Source organism: Pithys albifrons, chromosome 7 (genome assembly GCF_047495875.1).
Source record: "Pithys albifrons albifrons isolate INPA30051 chromosome 7, PitAlb_v1, whole genome shotgun sequence".
In the NCBI taxonomy this organism is placed as follows: domain Eukaryota; kingdom Metazoa; phylum Chordata; class Aves; order Passeriformes; family Thamnophilidae; genus Pithys; species Pithys albifrons.
In genome coordinates, this window is record NC_092464.1 from 6,551,020 (window position 1) to 6,573,428 (window position 22,409).

Below are 22,409 nucleotides of genomic sequence, written 5' to 3' on the forward strand. Positions count from 1 at the left end.
TGGATTAAGATCAGTGTGGATGTACCTGTCCCCAGTGGACCCCTCTGGCTCCCCACTGGATGCTCTGCTGAGTTATCTCAATTACTGCAAACTTTTCCTCTCCTCCCTCTGCTGCTGGGCCACCAGTTGAGTGCAGCAGAGGAAGAATGACCTCATCAAGGGGGTGGAAGAACAAGGACAAATCTCCTACCCCTCTGTCTCCTCACACATGCTGTTGTCTCAGGTCACCAGCTGCCTGATGGAGGCAGAGAAACCAGTCACCACACAGGAAACAACTGCCTTTTCGTGCTGCAGACTTGCAGCCCTCTTGCAGTGCTGACACAGGTCAAATTTTAATTAAAAAGCTCAGGATTGCACGTGTAGTAGAATACAGAAGGGGGAGGGAAATCACTATGGCAAAATACTGTTTCTTTTTTGGGACCCACTGTATGAAACCCTGGCTGGTTTTGCCAACAGCTGGTCCACAACCTGCACAGTATTTCCAGAAGTGTTTCCAGTCCAATCTACTCAATTTAGCTAGAATAACTCACTCATTTCATAACGGCAGCTGGAGAGGTTTGAGCACTGCTGCTTTTAAAGAGAAGAAAACATCTGGATGATTTTTAGGAATGCAAACAAAACTGAAAAAAGAATAAAAAGATGCAAGTCTTGATTCAGCTGTGATTTCACATTAGATGGCACTCTCAAATGTGATCCTACCAGCACAACGGCAGCTTTTTCATGCAGGGATTTTCACCCAAAGCGGTTCCTTCTAAAAAGGAAAATCCTGACTACCTCTCCAAAACAAACACTACTGCCTGGAAACAACGGGAATGGGAGAGTCACCATGTGCACCCTCCAAATACATGCAAGTCCTCTTGCTCTCCTCAGATGATTCCTCTGCGTATCCCCAAATGTTCTTCACCTTCCTGCTGCAGCCCACACCCCACCAACTGCATGTCCTCACAACCCTTTGGTCTATCCTGATGTCCATCCAGGGTGGGATGGCTGTGTGGATGTCCCCAAGGCCAGGCAGTGGTCCACCTGCTCTCATGGGAGCTGGGACCTCGCCTTCCAAGAGCGGCTCCTGTCCCACAGCCTGGCTGGTGGCCTGTAGACCACATGGAGCCAACGCCTGGATTACAGTGTGTTTTAAAGAACACCCAGCAGGGTATCACAGAGATGAGTGCTGGGCCAAGGAGAATCAGGAATGTTGGATGAGATGCAACTGTAGAAGGGGGTGTGGGCAGAAAGTATAACAGCAGAGCACTCGACTTGCAAATGCTGAGCTACCCTCCCCATCCCCATGGGAGGAGACCATCCCTATGGGATGGGGACCATCAGATCTTTCTTCTGGCTATTCCCACTCTTTGGCTGCACACAGCAGAGAGCATAATAAGAAAGGCAATCCCAGCTCAGCACATTGGTGTACCAAGTGGGTTGTGGATGGGACAGAGGAGCAGCCAGCTCGCCAGCCAACTGCTGGATGTTGGGAGAGATGGGACAGAGAAGTTGCTGCCTTTCCTGCTGGAGACATGACATGTGTCAATGAAAACCAAGAAAAACACAATCTATCAGTAACTTCTATTCCCAATGAGAGGCTTTCCATTGTCTCAAACATCTCTGTAGCAGCTGCACCTGTTCTGCCAGTCCAAGCACCAGTAGCTGGAATAAGGGCAGGGCACGTAACAGCTCCCACGCCAAGGTGGGACCGCTCATATCTGCAGTCTGCTGATGGCATGCTCCAAACTGTATAGTCAGGGCAGGCTCAAGAAACCCCCATCCTGGCACAAAGTCAACAGAAAGTATCACGATGCCTCAAAGCTTTGTTTCACAAAGGGGGGAAAAAAGCAAGCAAAGCAGCCGTTGAAAAGTCCTAACCATGCTTATAAATACTAGATCCCATTTAAAACAAAAATACTACAGTCAGTATGGAGAGATGCTTTATTTTCTGTAACCTCTGGCTGAATGCTTTCTAAGGGAGGGACTGCATCTGCTGGAGTGCAGGCAGGCTGCACTGCTAATTCCTTGATCTTGGAAGCACACTGCAAACTTGCAGCTGCTACAAGATGGAGGGATAAAGAGAGATCAAGAATCTATTGGCCCTACTTCCAAGCAGAGAACATGCACCACATCATCCACAAAACCTAAGCAGAGGGATTATTAAGGAGGCTTCCATTTGACAGAATGTGTGACCACGTTTAGGTGTACAACAGTGTCTCAACATGCTTCAAGTGAGGCACTGACCATGTCAAGGATCCAAGAAAACTTAGGAGACCCATGGAAGAGTAAGTCTTTATCACAAAGGGAAACCCCCCCTCATTTTATATGGCTATAATTCAACATGAAGATTAATACACTGTAAGGGTCTACAGCAATTCCAAACTAGCCCTGCCATTCCCATTCCAAACCTCCTCTTTTCAAATAAGCAAAATGTCAGATGGCATCAAGTCAGCCTCAAATGGGATTTCTCTTTCCCTGCTCTGACTGCGAGCCACTTACCCAGCTTACCTTGAAGGACATGTGGTACAGATCAACTGAGGTGAAGCCTGGAAGGACACAGGTTACGTTATTCCCTTCGCAGAGGGAAGGTTTGCACATACACACAGCAACCTTCGTGTTTTACAGAAAAGATGTTTTTTCAGTTGAAAAATATTTCCATCAGCCACCACAACCACTTGAGGAGGAAAAGTTGCAACGGGCTTTGGCAGGCAAGAAACAAGAAACCACTGCTGGGTTTTGGAGTAATATCCCTGTTACAGAATCTCTCCCCAGCTGGGTTTTGTCTTTTCTTGGCCAACACAGGGGCAAGATTTCCGAAGTTTTTACTTTTACTGACAAATGAGGGGAATTAGTTCATCAACCGCTTCCAGAAAGTCCTTCTCTTGCACCAAAACCTGATATGCATCAGCATCAGCCCCAGTGTCCAACCCTGGCTCAATGCCACTACAAAGAGGGCTGAGCCTCATGCCTTTACAAAGCTGGAAACAGTAAGAAAAGTTTAGGTAGCCACACCTCAGGAAAAGATATGAGCCTGAGACACTTAAACAACATTCAAGCTGTTTCTTTTCCTCCTGTATTTCCTAAACACCAGGGATTTCCAAGTATGCTCTGATACCCACAAGTGCCCCAGAACCCCTAGGTGTTTTCAGCTACCTGACAACAAACATTGACATCTCCACAAGATATTCAAAGGGTCATCAGTGCTGAGAATAGTCACAGACATCTCCCCATTACTTTATAATTCACATCCCAGGGAACCTGTGATAACTCAATCCCAGTTCCCAGGCATGTCCACACTCCAGCATATGCCGTCACCTTCCCGCATGCCCACGTGCCCAAGTGCCCCTTGTCCAGCCCTGACAGATAAAAGCCAGCATGCTTTCAACAGGATGCGTTTAGCAGGGGGATAAACAAACATGTGGGAGATGCAGATACCATAAAATTATAGAAAATTTTGTGTTGGAAGGGATCTTAAAATGATGAAGTTCCAACCCCTCTGCCATGGGCAGGGACACCTTCCACTCAAGCAGGTTGCTCAAAGCCACATCCTGCCTGGCCTTTAACACTTCCAGGGATGGGTCTCTGTGACAGTGCCCCACTACCTTCAGAAAATCTAAATCTCCCCTCTTTCACTTTTAAGCCATTGCCCCTTGACCCATCACTCCATGCCCTTGTCAAAAGTCCCTCTCCAGCTCTCTTGCAACCCTTTTAGGTTACTGGAAGGTGATATGAGATCACACCAGAGCCTTCTCTTTTCCAGGCTGAACGATCCCAGTTGTCCCAGCTTTTCCTCAGAGAAGAGGTGTTCCATCCCTCAACATCCATCAACAGCATTAAGTTGCGTGATATCAAGATCCGGAGGCAGAAGAGAAGGACAAACAATAAAGCAATGGGAGCAGTGAAAGGAAGCACCGACAGGCTGCCTTGTCTCTCTTCCTGCAAATCTTCCCATTACCCCACTCCTTCCTCTCTAAATCATGTTAATGGTCCATGTTCCCCTTCCTTCTCTTCCCTGAGAACTAGACCCTCAATAGCTCCAAAACTGTGCTAATTAAACAAAACACAATGAAACAACCCCACAAACGAGAAACAACATTCCCCCCCATCTCCTCCCCCCCAAAAAACCAAACAGAAAAACAACCCCCACAAAACTATTCCTTTTATGCATTATTGTTTTAAAAGAAACTCTGTGTGCTACTAAACTGTAGTATTATTTTAAACACTCATTTTCTGTTGACAGCTCAGCTTTGACAACAGAAAGGAACTGCTGCTTTTCCTTTTCAGGTTCACGTGTGGTAAAGAAATACCAGAAAGCCAGGGTAACAAGTATTTTCAAGCAATGAGGGTTTTCTTGCTTTGTTTTTGTTTTGAGGCTTTTTTCTAAGTGTCCTTAAAAAAACACACCTAAACAAAACCATTACATTCATGGTACTGACCACAACACTTTAAGCCAGTGAAACCTCAATAAATATTTTTACAATGAAGGCTGCAAGAAAAGATAATACTCTAAGACATTTATAGGACTTTTATTTCTTTGTAAATGTATCATGAAAGTTGAAAGCACAGAATTATTATTGCTATTCTAACTTTGAAAAAATTGGGGTAGAAAGGAAGAAAGATGCCTTAACATTTTACTAAGAGAAGACTTGGAAGACCTCTCTCAGGAGTTCCTGTCAACTCATTCTTGCAGCTTCTTTGAAGCCACATCAACAATTTAATTTACTGTCCAGATAAAAGACATTTCAAAAAATGTGAGGGGTGGGAGAAGGGGTTTAATGGGGCATTCCCAGTTTAATTCAGTCCAGTTACCTGCTGTCTGTTTGGGATCCAACTCCTGACAGCTCATCCTCTCCCAAACAACAGAGCTGCAGCAGATAACAGCGTCCCAGAAACCAGGGTCCCAGCGTCCCCAGGGGACAGGGGAGGGATGAGTGTCACTGCCCACACACACAAGAGGACCCTGTAACATCCTTAAATTGCAGCCAAAGTGGATCAAATCACAGCGGGCACTGCCCAGGCCTTGCAAAAAAGTGTGGCAAGCGTGGTCATGTTGGGAAGAGGACCTGAACCTAAGGCGATGCCCCAGCCAGAGGGTTTGATTCAGATCCTCTCCAAAGCCCTTGGAAGACAAGGAGCAGGAAAAGAAAGAAGTATAAAGCACTGCAAACATCCACTCCTAAACAGTCACTCAGGAGAGAGATAAATTGAAAGCCTTTATCAGGCATAGTTTTAAGTACTAATGACTAATGGCAAATTGTCACTAGAAGTCCAACAACTGAGTCAGAGAATCATAGAAGGGTTTGGGTTGAAAGGGATCTTATAGATCATCTGGTTCCAATACCCCCACCATGGGCAGGGACACCTTCCCCCATCCAACCTGGTCTTGAACACTTCCAGGGCTGGGACATCCATAAAGTCTCTGGACAATGGAGAGGATTGTATCCTCAGTGAGGAAAAGGCAGGGACAGGTTTCTCCAGATCCAGTTAGGCTCCTCCAGCTGTGAGGAGCAACACTTGGGGTGGGGAAGGAATGAGTTCATTGCAAACACAGAAGGATTGATAGGACTGTTACAGCAAGATGACTTCTCCAGTGATGGAAATGCTGTAGGAGGGTCCCTGTCCACAGCCAGCATCATCCCTCTCCCCTCCTGCCAGGCAGGAGCATGAGTGAGGTGGCATGTGAGTGGTGTTACAGCCTTCTCCCCTACTTAACTATGAACACTCACTTCAGGCTACCCTTCCCAGCAAACTGGAGATAAAAATCTGTAAAGATATCTAATTTATACTGGAGCCTGGGTTTCTTGCCCAGCGCTGCTGACAAGCTCAGCAGCAGTGCCCATAAAAACGCCCTGGCAAAATCCCTGCAAATACACAAACAAAAAAACCCACCAGGCTCAGCTGCTTTTGTTCTGATAAATAAGGAAACATTTACTGAAGCCAGAACAGACAATTTCTTGTAAAGAGAAATAAAGGTGGAGAGCGCACAACAGAAAGAAGAATAAATAAATAAAAAAGGTTAAATAAAAAAGGTAAAAACAAAGCCCATGCATCACTTCCTATTGGCCATGTTTCCCATTAGGAGAAACCTCCTGTAAACACCACATTTGGGTGCTGTGCAAACCAGGATGGACAGACAGATGAAGAGGAGGTGACCAACATGAGGCAAGGCCAAGTCCAACATCTTACAGGATGTACCTGATCCTGCAGCCTTGTGGGTCTGGAGGCCAACGAACCCACCAGGCAAGTGAAGTGAAAAAAGCTGCCCTAATCACTGGTGATGTTCTAGCACAGAATGGGGATGACATTTTAGAGCTGATGTAGGAATAGTTTACCTTTCCTGGGAAAATTTCACCAACTACAGATTGCTCAGGGACATCAACCACATTTTGCTCTTCACTGAAAGGCCCCAAAGGACCCCAACTCTCATATAACCCATCCTTCTAGCTGTACCTTAACCTGCAGCACTAACAGAGTTGATGGCAACTGAGTGGTACCATAAAAAGGCAAAAATACTCTTTGCTTGAAGAAAGTGAGCAATTACAAACACTGTCACTGTCCAGCTGGGAAGAACCAGCCTGTCCCTGCAGATAACCGTGGCATCAGTTCCTGCCCTGTTCTTTCTTCCCAGGATTTCTTGCTACCCAGTGAAGAGTTGGGTTTTTGCTGCTAGACTCATCCCTCAGGCACATTTAGAAGATGTAAAACATCACTTTTAATTTAAAGAAAAATATTTTCCAGCCCTCAAGGAATGGGAAAAGAAATACAGAAAAGCACAAAAACATGACCAAGGTACATTCTTGTACATGAAAACTCAGAAAACAAATAAAACCAACCTCATTTTATTTGTTGTTGTCTGCCTTCAGTTCCCAATATCTAAAGCCAAATCTGAAGGTTTTACTGAGAGGGAGGGAGAGAATAGGACAATGAACTCATCACTTCTAACAGACTGAAAACAATCTGCTCCTCGGACCTGTCTGTCCAGCATGGTGACGGAAGGGAAGGAGCAGTAGTATTTCACACTCCCAGGTCCACGCTCTACATCCATAATCAGCTCTCCAGTACCTCCACATGCTTCAGGAGAAGATCCAAGCAGATTTATAGGAGGCTGATTCTGGATTACTAGTCCCCAAGGAAATTTTCCTCCCAACACCCACAAGGCAGAGGTTGATTTATACTCAACCTATAATAGACTATATTCCTTGGAGACAACTCTTTGTCTTCAACCCCGCTGCCATTGCTGCAACTGGAGCTTTAGTTTGTTTTAACAGTTGTAGAGTTTATAAATACTAAAAGCAGCACTCAATTTAGACTGGAGACAGTTAAGCTACCTTAGACTAACAGGACACCATGCCGTAAGGAACAGTAATGAGATGATGACACATTCATAACCTAAAGCTTTCACTAAAAACCTGCAGCCCAAGGAAGCTCAGCCCTTCAGAGCAGAAACATTCAGTTCTCCTAATTGCTCAAAGAGCGAATTTTTCCATGAACCAGTGAAAGCAGGGGAGAGGTCCTGAAGAGCACATGCATCCATTAGGCAGAAATTGGGGAAGTACCAGCTGTGGGGGTGTAAATGATGTGGTGCACAACTCATTTCAAAAGCCATTGAGCCCCTCAGCTTGCAACACACATTGAGGAGCTGCTAGTGGTGGTACCAGTGTGAGGTTGGGAGCCCTTGGTGAGCAGATTCAATGAAAAGCAGGATTCCTGAAAAGAAGTTGCTGGATATCAGAAGCTCCTGTGGACAGAGCTTGCTCTATTTGCAAGCACAACAGTCTCTTTTCCAGTTTTCACTTGTTTTTAAATGCATAACATGTTATCTGAGCAGAGCCACAGCACTTGCACCAACTGACTGCAAAACTAGGCAGTGTTTGTCACAGCATCTGTGCTCGAGGTGAAGCCATCTATTATTAAAATAATAACAACTGTAGGTCTCTACCTCCCTGCCTAGGAACTGAGATGATACAGAGGTCCACATACAAGTGTTTCTAGTGCTGGTGAGCATCTCAAGGACACAGCACTCCCAGCACATCATCCACCCAAATACAGGCGATGGAAAACCATCCAAAACCTTGAGAAGGAGGCTCTGCTAAAGCACAAATCTAACTTATAGCAGTGCAAAATCAGATCTAACTGCCAGTAACTGGAGAAGATTCATTTATTTATCCAACTGGAAAATATCTGCTGGTTAAAGGAATAGCAATCAAACAAAGAAATGGCAAGCGTTGGCTATGTTTTACAATGCACAAGTCAGAGCCACAAAAACACATTCCTGGGAGTGCCAATATCCCAATGAAAACAAATTCCAGAACAAAAAAAAAAGGGATAAAAAGCACAATATAAACCTCTTTCTTTCCCCCACAATTCTGCCCTGTGACAATGTGCCACAGAAACAGAAGTCTGGCTTGGGTTAAAGGAGTTCTTTTTCCCCAAAAAACCCAATTAAAACTCTTTGGTTTGGATTTAAAGAAAGAAAAAGTTAATGCCGACCACTAACAAATTTTGGCTTCAATAAGTTTTGTGTATTTTTTAAATGTTTAAAATGTTAAAAAACCAAACTGAGTAGCTGCTCTTTCCAGAATGTTTCCTCCTACTTCTCAACACGAGCAGATGAGGAGGTTGAACATCCCAGCTCTCATAACCACTGTCACAAACAGGGACCTTCAAGGCAAAGAACACCCCCAAATGAGGAAACCAGTAACTTTTCATCCCGTCTCATTTTCAGACCCTTCTCCTTCATGAAGTTCATGGAGCAGGAAAAGAAAGGGAAGCCATACCACAAATTCAGATACAGAAGTACATTTAAGAAAGCAAAGCACCAAGATTGATTAGTGTGTTCCGCTGCTTTAATAGAGAGCCTAATGATGCCCAAATTATGGCAAAGCTCAATTGTGTAACCAAGGAGCCAAGATTTCATCCTTGATAAGGACATAGATTTCTGTCTCACAGGAGAAGCCTGCAGTTCACTAACAAAGATGACCTTTTATATCATACCCTTGAAGACCACAATTAGCTGGAGAAATACTGTACTAACTTGGCAACATGAGTTTTTGTACACTGTGCTCATTTTTAGTAGAACCTTGCCAAGACCATTACCATCTTCTAACAAGAAAAAAACAACAAAAAACCCCAAAACAAAGCAAAAAAAATACAAACCCCACTGCTCTTCAGACCCAAATTACTTTCCACAATTCAATGCAGTTTTAATTAAGATGATTAAATTACAGCAAAAATGATTAAGATGATATCCTGCAGCAAACCACTAAAGGTATAACACCTTAATTCAGAAGAACCTGGCAGACAAATATTAATGATGAAGTATTCATGAAAAGCTAGAATTTTACACATGAACCAATTTTACAACACTCAAACAATACCTTGGGAGATATTTGTCACAAGTAAAAAAACAGTGACATCCATCAACAGAGCACAGTTTTTCCGAGACTACACAGAAAGAAATCTGCACAGAAAAAATTGAAAAGGCTACAATTACTTTGACAATGTTTCTACAGCTCAAAGGAATTTGGGGGTTGAAATAAATGGTTTCCTTCTCCTTCACAGGGCTCCCAAAATCAATTTTATACATAATTCTTTTTTTTTTTTAACAGAAGCCAGATCAGAAGTGCATGTGAAATCAGGTCAGTGCAATAATCATGTGCATGGTACATTTCCACTATTGCCTATTAACTATGAGGTTTAAATGAATGAGGAAAGTCTCAGATCCATATTTCACCAGTGGAAATTATTAATATAAACATAGCACAGTTCAGGTTTTAACCTTACCATCCAACTGGGCCTACTCTCCTTTGGAGAAGGGTAAATGGCATTAAATTAACAGACAGGGTTCAAAAGGCAGTTACACAGAGGCATGGATTTCATTAAGATCTGGAAAAGGATCCTGCAATGGATTCCCTGAGCTTCATGTAGCTGCTTGTGGTGCTTCAGCGCTGGATAAATTCAAGCCTGACCATGAAGAAATAGTGTATTTTTTAAAAAAGCTGTGTCACTGTGATGAAAATAAGTTAAAACCCAGCTTATTTCTAAGTGCAATCTTCTAGAAACCCTCCACGGGGGCAGAGGGAGATGACAGAAAATTGTAGGAGAAATTTGCAAAGAGGAGTATGTAACCCCAAATTGTCTGAAAAGTTCTGGCTGAATACATGAGAAAATACTGATTAAAGAAGCTTTGCCTTGCTCTGGACCTCTGTGCCTCCAAGACTGACCCACTGGAATAAAGTCTCACAGTGTAGATCCATCCCCAAAATGCTGCTACACTTTGCATCTGAGACTCCTTCAGGGCTATTTGCTTGTTCACACAAGAGACCTCCTAGCTCTGAAAATGGGGAAGAGGTCTGGAAATCACTAAGAATTAAAAGGAAAGAAGAAATCTGTATGTTGCATTCATGGCCATACTAGGGAGCTACTAACAACACCCCAGGATCACCCAACTGCTCGGGGATTCAGGATGCAAAATCCCTGAAAGCTCACGAAGAACAAGTGCATTAGAGAAACTTAATGATTTTATTTTATTTTTTTATTAATATAGCTCTGAATGTCCAGTCAACAGATGGCTTCCTCCCAGTTGTAATGGATCTGATGAGAAGCAAGCCCCAGTCCAGGTGAGAGGTTAACTTTGTATTTTTTTTAATAGACGAAGAAAAGTCTGAATGGAGAGAGATAAAATTCCAATGTAAATCCTCCACCAAGGCTGCTATGAAATAACTCTTTTGTTTAATTATTATGAGCTGGATCGGCAAACACTAGATCCCGATGGACAGAGAGCAGCTGTTACTATAACAGAAAGACATTCATCTTCCCTTCTCAGGACCCTGAAACTCTATCAACAAAGCCTGTAAAATGACCCTCAGCTCCCCCCTCTCTGAGTTTTCGCCTGACTTTCATATTCAGACCTATTTTTAGCCAATTTTTTTTTGTCCTACCACACTTCAAAGTTTTGCACCTTAGCTGTTTCAAAATCATTTCCATGCACAAAAAGCACCAGGGATGCCAACGGGCGGGATTCTGGAGCACAGGCTGCATTCCTCGCTCAGGGTTTCTTCTTTCATCAGCAATTCATCGGGAAGGAGCCTACAGACACAGTTACCCAGCCAGACACACTTGCATCTCACTTACCTAACAGGGTAGGAGTGATCTCATTTACCTCTGAGGCTTACAGTTACCTTGGAAGGGCTTCTTTTAGCTGTTACATAATAAATAGCCGATCTGTACAGGATTGTATGGGAAAGGAAACTGTACTACCAATAAAAAAATCTGAAGTTTCTCATGTTTGCTTTTAGCAGCGCTAACTCTGCCCCATTAAACGATAGCAGAAACTATGTATCTACAGAAAATTATCTCCAGCAATAAAAATTAGTTGTAAAAGACTTCCACAGTTATCTCAGGTACAATATAAATGTTAAAATACTCCCCTGGAATGGGCACATCCGGCCAAACTCCTATTAATGTGAATAGGCACAGTGTCAGGGCATCAGGAGACAACAGCCCTGGGGACGATACATTCAGTGGGCTGATTTTTTTCCTTTCCTTTTTGCATCCATCAAAATTCAGGCTGAATGAGCTTTGTGCCACCAAGCTGCACCCACGAGGGGAAATGCCCAGTGACAGTGAGCATGCTCATTGAAGACTCCATTAGGAGTTGCTTGTCTTCATCACATGCATAAAGAAGCCTGGAAATTGGGACCAGAGAGTCAGAGTGTTGCTTCAAACACTCTAAAAGGTGATTAAAATCTACACAAGAATTTCTTGCTATAACTGAGCGTGCCAATCCTGCCTCATCCACAGATCCCTGTTTCACACTTTCAGTATAAGATGCTCCAGGAGCCTAAAGAGGGAACTAAGGTATGTCTTAACAGTAAAGCAGTAAAACAACAGCAATCAGATAAAATTGTTCACTTCCATGAATGTTGTGTTGTTGGGGTCTTTTTCTGAGGGTTTTTTGGTTTGGGGGGGGGGTTGTTTTGTTTTGTTTTTTGAAGGTGAGGCAGGGTTTGGGTTTGTTTGTTTTTATAAGAGCATTTATCTTTGAAATATTTCAGAGGAAGCCAAGGACTCTGGATGAGGCAGCTCAGTGGCAGGGAATACCATACATGAGCATCCCCACCTGAGGGTCCACACCAGAGCTGGGCACTCACAACTCCACACCATGGCCAGTCAGAGCTGACATCCCAGTAAGGAAGCACCGAGCATCAAATGCACCATCCTGCTCTTTTCAATCAGGTTGTGCTAAGCTTTTATGCATCCCAAGCTCCTTAGATAAACAGGAATTTTACAGCTGGAAACTGTTCCAGGTGTGTGAGCATCAGTGCCTAGCGCCACCACCGAAACTCAGGCAGGAGTTGAGGCAGGTGAGCGTCTTCCAGCAGAACTGCAAGAGGTATTTGGGAAAATGTCTTACCCTGGGTGTAAGAGTGTGCTTTAACAGACTCTCCTATAAAAATAAGTGCCTGATAAGCTGTGGGTGCAAGTGAAAGCAAAGGATTATGAGTCCAAACTTTTGTGCACCCGAGCGCTGCCGCTGGGCTGTAACTGGATACTCCCACCACAAAAACCCAAGGACAACTGAATTTCTCAGCCTGCACACATACAGAGGAATTAGCATTCTTAACCCATTAATTACTCTCAGGAACTGAAGTGGTAATACAAATCCTACCATGTTTCAGTTGCCATACTGAGGAGAGAAAGCAGAAACCCTTGGAGAAACAAGTGACCCATGTGCCTGCAGGTTGCATTGCCAAGGCTTGGCTGTCCCAAGAGTGAACTTGCCAGGGCCACACTATCACCAGGATAACCACAAATCTGCACTTTGCTGAGCAGCTGCATCTAAAGTCAACTGTAGTTTCCCTCTGCTGAGTAGAGGGACTCCTGTAAATCCGTGTGGTAATGTACAGGTCTGAAGCAAAGCCAACGCCTACTCGCACTTGAGCACCTACAAAGCTCATGGGCTCTTCCAAGACCACTACCACTGTCTCCTCACAATTTTCATATGGTAAAGCTCAGCTTGCTGCCTCAGAAGGCCCAAACATGAACCATGCAAAGCTTAAATGCCCTCCTTTCCCAGAAAAAGAAAGTATTGATGGCAAACTGAGCAACTGGAGAGGGGAGTTTGCAGACAGTTCAGCCAAACTGCAGCAACAGCCACCAGCCCACAGAAGCAATCCAGAGACTGCAAAACATGAGAACAGCACTAAAGGGGATTAAAATAAGGTCCTGAAATGCACTCATTTTCTGAAATGCTTTTTAAAAAGTCACAAAAAGGAGACAAGGGTTTGATTGAACATTTCTTCACTTCAGCTTCATGGTTGCATTCCTCCCTCCCCAGGAATTCAAAACCATCTGCAGAGGTAAATTATGTATAAGGAAAATATTCCTAAAAGCCAAATTTCAAGAGTTGCACACATTACATGAGGCATTTTTAAATAGCTAATGTCAGAGGGAAGAAGGGTTAGCCACCTAGATTGACCATTTGATAGATCAGGCACAAATGGAGCTAACTTTATCCCTCTCATCCACTCAAAGGCTTATCATCTCACACCGTGGAGCAATAAATTAGGAAGAAGCATTGCATTAGCACTACTGGCATCACATAGAAATTTTAAACTTCTGCTACCAACTGGAAAGCAAGTTCTATAATGGGAAAAAGCTTTAAATAACAATAAAAAAAGAAACAAAAAGGCAGAGGCAATCACAGCACCTAAGACACTACAGTGTCAGCTACTGTGGAATTTTTTAAATGACAACCTTTGCCACTGTGGTTTGGGACTCATTCAGCACAGGTCTAGGATTTTGGATTGGTCCGAAATGCGCCAGAGACACACTAATTTCTTCCAGTTTTTGTTTATTTCTCTATAAAACTGACAACAATACATCCATTTCCAGCTTTACTGAAGGAGGATTAACTCGCCCCCTCTGCTCCCACAAGCACCGTTTTCTTTTTCTATCATCACACGAGGATTCATATTAGACATAAAGAGTCCAGTTCAAATCCACATCTAAATTTGCATGGGTGTCACTTCGATGAAAATTAATGTACCTCAGACTGCAAAGCACTGCATTTTTCCATGAACATGCTTTATTCTTTTTATTTAAAGAAGAGGCTATAGAAGAAGGATATATAACTATGAGACAGACAGGAGAAAGAAAACAGAATTACACCTCTGGTTTAATAAAACAATCAGGACATTTTATTTTTCCCAGCAAATTTAATTCAAAGTGGACAAAAAATATGGTGGTCAGAGCATGAGTGATGAAGAGGATGGGAGCAATGCCCTTGCACCGCCACTGACTTCCAAGATCGGAGACATCACCCCCATCACAGAAACACCTTCTCAACTTCTGTTACATCCCATAAGTTATGCACTATGGGAATAGAATGAAACACTCACAGACACAAGTTTTTACAGCTCCTGTGCAAACATTTTCAAATGCTCATTTCAGCTTCTTAAATGCACCCCTGCTTCCCGAACCCAACGAGGCAAAAGAGTGTTTTAAGTCTAGGCTGCCTCTCTCCCTGCACCCAGCCCTGCCTGCAGACAGGCTCATGCACTCTTCCAAGCAGCTTCCTGCCTGCAGAGCTCCCCTACGGTCCGAAACCAAATCTCCAGTGAAATGACACACCAAGCTGGAAATTGCAGAATTATTAATGAGAAGCACGTAATTCGCATCTTCCTCCAGCCAGGCACAAATAGGCTTCCTCTTTCCTCTATGTTTCTTTTTACATACCTATGTGCATGAGCCAGTCCCTGCTGGCAGGGAACCCAATCCAAGAGGAAAGGATCTTCCCAAGAATAAAACCACAACACCCACCTCCAGCATAGCCACCAAAAAAAAATTAAAAATCATATACAGTGGACAGAGCACACTACCAGATTAAAGCCTGATTCTACCCCATGGAAACACTTCCTCACACAGACTATTTCATTAATATAGGTACAAAATATTTGGTGTGATCTTGGGTGAGCCACTTAATGATGATGCAGCAGGCAGCACTTGTAGACAGTATCATATTGTCATGGTTGGTCCTTCTGTTCAGTGTTTTTGGGGCAGGGACCTTCTCTCTACACAAACAGCACTTTGCAAAAGAGGAGCTGTATTTTTCCAAGGCACCTAAACACCAGTAACATATTTTTTTCTTAAGTAGCATGATAGCCTAATACCACATGCAATAACGTAATCAGAGTGAGACTCAAATACTGGCAAAATAAGAGGCACTTGTGTGCTAAAGGGAAGCATATTATTATTTTACAATGTACACTGACAATTGCTGCTCTTAACTTTTAGTTTGAATTGAAGCTATCTTGTAGTAAAGGAGGAAGATAACAGAGAGTAAAGAACAAGAAACTGGTGAAAAAGACCAACAGTTATATTCAAATCTAAGCATAAAATGTGCTGGGTCTGCAGAATGCAGGCAGAGTGTTTCATCTTTAATTTACTTCTCTGCCCCTCTTACTTCAGTGGCTCCAAGAAAACTTACAAGGCAGATTGGGAGGGAGTGATGTATATTTTTCTAATATACCTTAAAGGAACAAATGACTAATGAGATACAAAATTATTTCAGAACGAAGTAATAATGAAGGGAAGAGATTAGACATTAGTTGATCCTCAATGGTTAATGAAGGGGAAAGGCAGGGGAAGAGCGGAGCTTATACTGGTGAATGCTGCGGTCACAAACACCTCTCTTAAACACATCCAATTTCACTGATGTGAAAATCTCCACATGAAGGAACAGGCGAAAAAGAGCTTAAGTGGGAACAGGGTGCAGAATGCCAAGTGCTACACTGAATAATTCAGATCCAGGCAGTGCTATTGGCCAGGCAGGAAAATCACACTCCCCTGCTAGTTTTAAAATCAAAGGCCAAGGAGGGATAAAAGAGAAAGACAACACCTCTTTAAAGCAGAGATTACACTCTGCAGTTCCCATTTCCCAACTTCCCACAACGTTTTGTTACAGGGAGAGTGCTGGAGCCCAGATGCTGTGGTAGTGCCAAGGCACAGCACCTTACTGCCTGCATCCCTGCCCACAGCTGTCTGAGGAACCTGGAAAAAGCTGCCACATGCCTTTTTGACACTTCTCTGGTCCAGCAGCAAGAGAAAGCCAGCTCTAGAGCAGGTACTGATCAACCCCGACTTTCCAAGTTACCTTTGCAAAACTTTCTCACCACATAAGCAGTTCTCCAGTTGCCAAAGCTGAGGGGAAGACGCCATCAGGGCTTTCACTTGGGTTTAGACCACCACTGAACTCTACCAGGTTCTCTCCTCTTCCTTCACCATTCCCAAAGTACAGGGACACCTTTCCAACACTAGCTGACAGGGCTGGATACACAGATTTCCAGGTAATGGACAGGAGGCACTATAAGGAGAGGCGGTGCCCAGCACTGAGTGGGGTACTCCTTGGAAAAGGGGCACCCAGGGCCTTACCTTGCCTTGGCCATGCACAGCCAGAAAGCAGGGGGTTATCAGGTCACTTTCACAACTTTTAGACTACTGTCCTGGGTGTGTTTGGTAAAAAGGTGTTATATTTTAAGGGGCTTGAAAGATCCAGTGCTCTTAAAATCCCATTTTATTCTGACTATTCTAGTGCAGCTCCACAAGGTCAGCTACTCTTAACACTAAATTTTAGAAATGCTTCTAAAAGCAGGTCCTGAAACATGAGAGCCAAAGCACCTTCCATTATAAGGCCACAAACATGAAGTAACTTTGACTTCTATTTATTTCATTTTAAAGGTGTCCCGTCTTTCTAGGAACAGGCACCATGTGGGCAGAGCACACAAGCACACCCTTTACAGGTGCCCAGCCTCAAATCCTCTCTGCCACCCATCTCCTTCACTCTTGGTAAAAAAAAAAGATAAACATCTCTTGGTTCCTTTTACACCTGCAACACTTCTGCAGAGGGACCCACCCCATGAACAGGAATGATGCAGACCACAGCAGGGGGAATCCTGGGCTGGTCCCATCACCCTATTACACATGTTCCAGAAGATGGGCTTTTTGGAGCTTCTCTTCCATCTCAGCCTGTGCACTTCTCCTGCTTCCCGGAACTGGAGAAATCAGAAAATCCTTCTAGGCTGATATTCAAAACAAGAAGTGTGTGCGTGGGAATGGGGGAAAATGGCGAGAGGAAAAGAGAATAATAACAAAACAAACAAAAACCAAAACAAAACCCCCACAAAACAAAAAGAAAACAAGGAAGGAAAAAAGAGTGAGGCTGGCCTGTTTCTTTCTTCTCTACCATCTATTCAATGTCAGCAGGGGAGGTCCACAACTGTTGCGTCACGTAAAGCACAAAAAACCTGACAAGCATGTTTTAGCTGATGGAGACCCGAGTGGACAGGAGGCTGGTGACAGCTCGAACGTGGGGAGTGCGAGCACTCTGCTTTAATTGGCTGCTTCTTCCTATCGAATCGAGCGAGCAGGAGCCTCACAGCCTGGATGGGCTGCGCAAAGGCACAAGAAATGGCAGAAATTTCAGTGTGTAAATACTTTAGTTAACTCCCCAGGCTCAGATTAGACCCTCACAGTGGTGCAAGGATACAGAATTTCTAACCCTGCTTGATCCACAAAAAAATAAAGGGAAGATACAGAAGATGCTTTGAAATGGGAGAGCAGGGAGATGGAGGGAGTTAAACCACAGGCTGAGCAGGACCTGGAGAGGTATTTATAAATAATGCCACGAAAAATAATACACTTATCACTGGTGTCTCAAACACAGCATTTTCTTCTCCACAGAGCTCTGACAATGGTTATCTCAGTGGTATAATTATCTAGATTTGATGGCAGATTAAAAAAATTCATATCCCAAACACCTGTTCAAGAGTTTTGTGTTTTTAAAGGCCATTGCCATTAACCTTGGGCCACGCACTTCATTGTGTTTAATTAGCAGGCTAATGAAGCCAGTTTTATTCCCTTTCTCAAGCACAAGAGGATAAATAGAAGACAGTGAAAGAGGAGACCAGATCCATTTGCAGCACAGTTCACTGCTGCATGGCATTACTTAAACTTGCACCAAAATAAAAGTAATGTAATGACTCGGAAAACATGTTAGCAATGCATTTTGCAAGACAACTCCTTTTACACCTTCTGTATTTTCTCAAGCTCATCGATTAAAACATGATTTCTGAACATTTGGGCTGCAGAGAATTTGCAAACAAAGGGCTAAAAATGAACATACTGTTTTCCTCAATGAATCCTCAGTATTCCAAAAAAAATAAGCATAACAGATTTTTTTTCTTTTTTCAAGAACAGCAGCCCGTGCTTGCTTTGTTACAGCCAGCCAAGGCAGCGATGAGAAGCATCAACAATGGAGGTCAAGCGATTTTTGAAAAGCCCACCACTTTTGCACAGCCCTAACATGTACACATACAAAAGACATACTTCAAGCAAAGCCCAGTGCTCTGAAACCCAGCAACACATTCCAACTTTGGGTATCTGAGCTTGTTTTCTTCTTTTTTTTTTTTGACTGAACAGCTTTAAGAAAAACTGGACAATGAAGATCACGTTGATAAATACTCATAAATATCACAAGAAAGACCGAAAGCCTTTAAAAGAGAGGGAGGGATTTACAGAACTGCTAATGTGCTGATTTAATGATTCAAGAGGACCTTTCCAAATAAACAGAATTATATTAATTTTCGTGTGTGTATTGTATTTTCAGGGGGAGAAAAAGTCAGCATAGGTATGCCCTGTCAGATTATCCTTTTCATAACATGATACATTTAAGAAGCTTTCAGGGTTCATTTTTCTTAAAGCAATTGCTTTTTTCCCCTCCAGCTTAGATTCCAACCACTATATGCACAGAGCCATAGGATCAGACTAAAAACCAAACCCAAGGCAAACAAAACCCCAATGCCATACCCAAAACAAAACCAAAAAATCCGGAAGCCATCTCTTTTATTGAATCACCCGAGATAAAAGGATTCCAAGATATATGGAAAGAAAATACATTGACCATAAATCTCCTTTATGCTCATAATAGAATTTTCCAGCCAGGAAAGCTGTTGTGATGATAGCAACGCCGAGCACCAGGAATGCTGCTGGCGCACACACCCCCCAATCCCCGCCTGCTCCTTCTAAAATACCTGCTCTCCTCAGCACTGCTATGTAAATACAAACCCGCACAACCCCCTTCCCAGCACATGGAAACAAAGCTGCGTACAAGTGTCCCAGCCATCAGATAAAAAAGCCCGAGCTGGCTTTGCTCACCAACACATTAATTTTTTTTTTCAAATTTATTATCCGCTCCCTTTTTACTGCCACTCACACACTCTTTCCGTGTGACTTAAAAGATAATGAAGCGCTGGCACTGTCGGTAATGGCAGAGGCAGGCGGTGGCAGCGCATATTTAATGGGCACTCGGAACAAAGGAAGCCCGGCTGCAGGAGCAGTCCCCGGGCCGGCTCCGCGCCCGCTCCCCCCGCTCCGCGCCCCAGCCCCGCCGGGCAGCGCCTTCCACGGGGCGAGGGACACGGACACTCACACGCGGGGATACCCTCTCCGCTACCCCCACCCGCTTTGCGATACAATAAAGCCGCGAGGGCAAAGCCGCCCGGAACTCCCCGGCTGCCCATCGCGGAGCGGGCACGGCTGCAGCATCGCTGCCTCCCGCGCGCTGCTCCCGGGAACTCCCGGCCACAAACAGCACCCCCACCTCGTCCCCGTCACCCTCCCGTGCCCCCCCGAGCCCCGGGCTGGGAGATGGATGGAACGTAACAAGTCACTGCCCAGCGCCGGGGCGGGGGGTTTCGAGCAGCCCCGGGGGGTCGTGGTGACCAGCCAAGGGAGGGGGCAAAACTGCTGCCGACCCGGTTTCTCTTGAGGAATATCCACAGATAATAAAAATAGGAAACATAGTAACAATATAATCAAAAATAAAAACAAGGAGCGTAAGGGAGGACCGCGGGGATTTCCAGCGTGCCCGCGTTTTCAGAGCTGGGGCGAGCACAGGGGATCTGACCCCTTTTGCCCCTCCCCAGGACTGCGGGATGGGGCACCCCATGGAGAACCCTCCCCGCCTCCCGAAGCGCTGCCCTGGGTGCCCCCTCCTGCCCCCCCGGCCGTGCCCGGGCTTTGGGCGAACTTCCACCCGCGTCTCTCGGCACAACGCGCACCCCGCAGGTTGGAGATGAAGTTTGGGGACCAGCGCAGGTCCGTAAAATAAATGGGATGGAGAACATGGAAAACAAACACCCTTCTCCGCCACAGAAGCCTCCTCCGAAGGGATGCTTGCCCAGGCACAACCCCGCCCCGCACAGCCCCTTTTTCCCAACTTTCTCTCGGCTCCCCGAGGCGCCAGCCAGCCCCAAAAGGTTCGTTCCTTGCTAACCCCTACGGGACCGCGGCGTCCCGTGGGGGGGGGGGGGGGTGATGGGGAACCGGCGAGTCCCCTTGGGGCGGAGGGGGGTTCCCCACACCCCCCCGGGTTACACAACCGCAGCCCAGCAGGAGCGGGGAGCACACATGGCCATTACCTGAGAGACCCCGTATCATTCCGAAGCGATCCCCAGGTTCCTCCCACTGCTCCCAACTTCTACCCCCACGCAGCCTCCTTGGCTTCCTCCCTACGCCCCCGCCCAGAAGTAAATGACCATTTTCACAAAGTTTCCTCGAGATCGCGCCGTGTTTACATTGCCATGAATTCCCACAGGCTGCCTGGAGGGAACAAAAAGCAGCACGGGAAGGTTCGTCCCGCAAGCAGGGAGAAAAGGGAGAGGGAGGGTGAGGAGATGGAAAGCAAAATAAAAATAAAAATAAAGGAAATTAAGCCGATGGCAGCGGTGGGGGGATTTCCCAGCTCGGGTTCTCTGCTCTGCTTTGGAGGGTGTCGGAAGGTGGCTGCAAATAATCGCACGGCCCATTCAATTCTGCATTTGGAGACGCAACCGAGAGCCCGAGCGGGAGGTAAACACGCCGAAAGGCTCTTACCTGCACAGAAAGTTCCCCAGAGCACGGCGAAAGTCAGCCACGAAGCAAACATAGTCCTTTACTTTTTTTTTCTTCCTCGCGTGCACCTCTATCCCCAAGGGAAACAAAAATAAAAATAAAAAGGTCGAGCGCGTGAAAAGAGGGGGGAGAAGCGCGGCTCTGCCCTCCCTCTCGCTCTCAAAAAGAAAAAAAGAAGAAAAAAATCCTGGGGGTGGGGGGATTAAAAAAAAACAGAGAGAGAAAATCGGATTTAATTCCTTCGCAGTCGTAAAATGTATCCAGTAGAGACGAACAGCCAGGGGACGGTACGACCTGCTCCTGCCCGGCCCCACCGTTCGCTCCTAGCTTTCCAAGAGTTTCTTTCCCTGGGCTTTTGTGCTGGGAGCGCGGCGTGCACCACACACCGACTCCCCCTCCTCCTCCTCTTCCCCTTCCCCCTCCTACCTCCTCCTCCTCCTCCTCCTCCTCCTCCTCCTCCTTCCAACCCAGCCCCTCCGGCTCCCCCAGCAGCAAGGGGCGAGCGCACACACGCACACGCCCCCCCACCCCCCCCGACCCCAAATTCCCCCCGCCGCGGGTTCCCGCGCAATGCACGCGCAGGTTGCGCTCTCCCCCCGCCCCCCGCACACACACGCGCATTCCACGCCCCCCCCCTCATTCCCTCCCATCCTCCGCTTCCCCGCGCAACCCACGCGCGTTCCCCGCGCCGCCAGCGAGCGGGGCGGCGGCGGGACCGCGACGGGGACCGTGTGCGGTGGTACCGACCCCGCATCCCGGGCGGCTGCGGAGCGGCAGGCAAGGGCCGGCGGAAGGGGCGCGGGGCGGCGGTGCGGGGCTGGAGGAGGAGAAGGAAGAGGAGGAGGAGGAGGAGGAGGCGGCGGGGGGCCGCGGCATCGCGGGTTGCGCGGGGCGCAGGGCGGCGGGAGCGGGGGCGCGGCGGGAGGTGCCATGTGCGGGATGGGGAGGCGGGAAAGAAAAAAAAAAGAAGGAAAGCCAGGGAGGGCGGGAAAGGGAGGTTTGTTGGGGATTTTTGTTTTTGTTGTTATTGTTGTTGTTTTGGGGGGGGTTCTTTTAATAATTAAAAAAAAAAAGCTGAACCGCGTCCAAAATGGCTTCTAAAAAAAGGGAGAAGCCAGCGCGGAGCCAGCGGGGAAACCCGGATGTTGGATACAAAGGGGCTGGAGGAGGCGGAGCGGCGCGGGGGCTCCGCGGGCGCTGAGTGGGGAGCGGCGCTGCCCGTCACGGCCGCGCCCCGCGGGGAGGCCCCGGGGGGCGCTTGGGGATGGGGAAAGTGTAGGGTTAGGGGCAGGGTTAGGGGGCTGCAGGGAATAGATTTAGGGGCAGGGGTTGGCTGAGAGGTTTAGGGGGCAGGGGGTGGGGGAAGTGCAAAAAGGGACAGGGAAGGTGGGAGCGGGCTGGGAAGAGAGGTTTAGGGGCTGGAGTGGCTGGCGGGATGATTCAGGGGCAGGGGTTGGTGGGGATATTAGGGGCAG

General features: G+C 46.1%; 1 protein-coding gene across 2 annotated transcripts in view; it reads right to left on the reverse strand.

Moving 5' to 3' along the window:
* The window catches only part of ACVR2B (activin A receptor type 2B), a 107,668-nt gene extending 85,859 nt beyond the window's left edge, over positions 1-21,809 (reverse strand). The window contains exons 1-2 of one of the 2 annotated variants that reach the window (XM_071561049.1): positions 21,682-21,809; positions 20,917-21,121 (exon numbers count right to left, since the gene is read on the reverse strand). In XM_071561049.1, coding sequence (XP_071417150.1) covers positions 20,917-20,968 — 52 coding nt within the window. In that variant the 5' untranslated portion in view covers positions 20,969-21,121; positions 21,682-21,809. Of the gene's footprint in view, positions 1-20,916; positions 21,309-21,681 lie in introns of those variants that run through there. The other variant, XM_071561048.1, reaches the window with a different exon arrangement.
* Positions 21,810-22,409: the final 600 nt, after the last annotated feature.